This window comes from Gracilinanus agilis, chromosome 5 (assembly GCF_016433145.1).
Source record: "Gracilinanus agilis isolate LMUSP501 chromosome 5, AgileGrace, whole genome shotgun sequence".
Classification (NCBI taxonomy): domain Eukaryota; kingdom Metazoa; phylum Chordata; class Mammalia; order Didelphimorphia; family Didelphidae; genus Gracilinanus; species Gracilinanus agilis.
This window is the reverse complement of record NC_058134.1, coordinates 289,898,183-289,901,304: the sequence shown is the minus strand read 5'-3', so window position 1 is coordinate 289,901,304 and position 3,122 is coordinate 289,898,183. Positions and strand designations below refer to the sequence as shown.

The 3,122-nt window shown below is 48.5% G+C and overlaps 1 protein-coding gene across 1 annotated transcript in view; it reads left to right on the top strand.

The window, feature by feature from the left end:
- Positions 1–1,991, top strand: part of ACVR1B (activin A receptor type 1B) — a 43,002-nt gene extending 41,011 nt beyond the window's left edge. The window contains exon 9 of the mRNA XM_044677492.1: positions 1,364–1,991. Coding sequence (XP_044533427.1) covers positions 1,364–1,489 — 126 coding nt within the window. The 3' untranslated portion in view covers positions 1,490–1,991. The remainder of the gene's footprint in view (positions 1–1,363) is intronic.
- The last annotated feature ends 1,131 nt before the right edge of the window (positions 1,992–3,122 follow it).

The following is a 3,122-nucleotide window of genomic DNA, read 5'->3' as shown; positions in this document are numbered from 1 at the left end:
CTCCTTTCCTTCCTTCCTTCCTTCCTTCCTTCCTTCCTTCCTTCCTTCCTTCCTTCCTTCCTTCCTTCCTTCCTTCCTTCCTTCTGTTGACTGGGTAGTGACATGCTGTATTTGGAAGTGAAGGTGATGAAAAACAGCATGTCACAAAAAGATTTTAGATTGAAAACATTTCTAAAAGGTGATTTGGAAAGTGAGGGATGAGGCACGAAGTCCCTGCAATGCGTGGTCAGTGAGTGGTATAATTGTGATACTAAATGCAGATCGAGCCTGGGATCTTAGTCATTCGTGGCAAAATTGTGCTTAGGCAACCACAGCTTTAAAACCAGGCCACTGACACCCATCTTGACTTCCTTCCAGGGTTGTTGGAAGAGTGAAAAGGAAGATAAAAAGTGCTACCTGGGTGTCATCTTTTGTTGTTGTTATATTATTATTACATTTGGGGTGAACCCAGACTAAACAGCATCTCTTTCACTTTGTCCATTTTAAGAACAACCTCAAGGACAGAATTTCTTGACTTCTTTGGTGTCTGAACTTCAGGCCATGTGGAAAAGCCTGTAGAGTCCTTCTTGGAATATTTTTAAGTGCATAAAATAAAATACATGGGATTACCAAAGAAGCCAAGTATATCCAAGAGTTTTTACACCATATTTACCCAGTAGTTCACAGACCCCCTAAAAGAGGTTAAGAATCCCTTGCTGTAGAAGATATTTCTGAAGCTAAGAAGCAACGTCAGCTTGGCTTATATTTGAGAACATCTGATCCCATTGCATTACTTCGTAGGGAAAGTCAGGACCATGCTCCTTCTACTGCTCCCCCCTCCAGCTTCTCTTCCCCACCTAAAGCAACAGGTCACACAGGCTCAGTTTATTTCTAAATAAGTTTGATCTAATTTTAAACAGTCACCTCAATCAGGATAATTCCTTGCAATGTGGAATCTACAGAATGAATGTTTAAAATCCCAGGTGACTTCTCCCAACTTGCTTCATGTTTCTAGGTGGCCTTCTATTTTCTCTTAGGTCGTAGCATGGGTCTTTGGATTTGGTTTTATTTTAGCCCAAGCAAAACAGAATTAAGGGGTTCCATTTCAAACTTAATGATTCATTCCAGAGCCAAAAGAAAGGCTTTTTAGGTTATTTGATATTTTAGAACATTCCATTTATATATACAATTACCATGGGCATGAGAGGGTTCTTCTTGAACCTTAAAGATCCAGGATATACCCCTGTCCAGATTTGGCTCCACAGAAGGGCCAAGAGGGGAGCTAGGATAGCCAGAGGGGATAAAGGAAGGCAGTGGTGTTAGGAGGACAGCTTCCTTGGGCAATGCCACTTGTGCCTACATTGTGGTCTCTTGCTCCCGGCAGGCATTACGGGTGATGGGAAAGATGATGCGGGAGTGCTGGTATGCCAATGGAGCAGCCCGTCTGACTGCCCTGCGCATCAAGAAGACCCTCTCGCAGCTCAGTGTGCAGGAAGACGTGAAGATCTAGTCCCTTCCCTACCCCATCCACATGCAGCTCTGGGCATCCAGAACCACACAGAAACCTGCCATGCTAGAGGCTGATGGAGGCCTACCTCTCGTTTCTGCCCAGCCCTGGGTCCCAGGCTAGCCTGGGCCATGGTAGGGAAAGAGCCTGGGAGAGACACTCTCGCCCATCTGGGGTTTGAGACACATCTTTTTTATGTTCACCTCCAATTGGCACAGTGACTGGAGAGCTCCCGGCACAGAGGACTCGATGCCACGCTTGAAGCTTTCTTCCTGTGGAGAGCTGAGCCCCGGCCCTCTGCTAGTCTGGCTGGCCCTGTCCCAGGGACAGCTTGGGAAAGGGCCGGGAAGAAGCGAAGGTGTTGCCATCACAGGCCGCTGGCGAGTTCCCTTCTGGAGCCCTTGCAGTGCCCACAGAAATGGCCCAGAGGAACTGAGGTCCTGCCCTATCAGGGGCAGCTTTGAGCCAAATGTTCCCCTCCTCCCTTGCACGAACATCTGGAGGAATCATCCACAGAGATGGAAGAGGCTGTCTGTAGTGTCTGTTCCAGCTGTGTGTGCATGTGCGGAGGCGTCTTTCCTTGTGCCAGGCCCATGCCATGCCGTTTCACGTGTGTGTCTGTGTCCGTGTGTGTCCGTGTGTTTCCGCGTGTGCGCGTGTGTGTGTCTGTGTCTGTTGGTCTGTCGGTACGCACTTACCTGCTTGAGCTTCCTGTGCATGTGCAAGTCCGGGGTGCAGTCCGTCGTCTCCCAGTCTCAGTGTGCTGGTGCCTCTTTATTCAGTCGTGAGCAAAGTCTGCTCTCCCCAGGGAGGCCTCTGCCTCTCCCTTCCCTGGACTAGCCCCCTCAACAGGTGACCCTCCCTCCCCTTTTCACCCAACTGCCCTGCCTCACCCCCTCCTCATTTCAGACTTTGGAACCAAAGCTGGCACAGCTTGGCTGTTTTTGCTTGGTGCCACACAGTTGCCTGTGGGTGGGGAGAAAATCTGAGAAATCAAAATATGGGGCAGGTGGAGGGTGGGAAAGGAATGTTGGGTGCAGGGGAAGGGGGGGATGAAGGCCTGGGGGAGTTAGGGTGAGGGAGGTGGTGCTGTGGCTGGTGGCAGCTGATGCATTGGCCAGACCAGGAATTTCATCTTCACTGGTGCTGAGAATGAGCTGGGGATGGAAGGATCTAGAACTTGAGAATCAGACTGGAGCATCCCATCTTCCTTTTGAATCCTACACCCTGGAAACAGCAGTGTACATTTTTGGTGGTGGCTGGGTTAGTTTGGGGTGGGGGAGGGAAGGGCGCCAGTGGGTTGGGAAGGGACTGCATGGGTTTTGTTTTACTGGATTATCTGATCACGGTGGAGGGCAGATGGGAAATTTGCATCCATTTCAGGGCCCCCTCGTGAGGACAGGGAATAGTTACAACAGGACCCTTTTTATTTAATCTGAGCATAGCATTAAATGAAGTCTAGAAGCAAGGTTGTGGGTGGTGATTTGGCCTGTGTCTCTTCCGTATATAATAACTCTGAAGCCATAACTTTTAACTGGAGTGGTTTGATTTTTTTTTTTTTTATGTTATTGGGAGGGTCTGGATTTTAACTTTTTTTAATATTGTTAATTGTTTGTAAAAGAAAAACCTCTCTCTG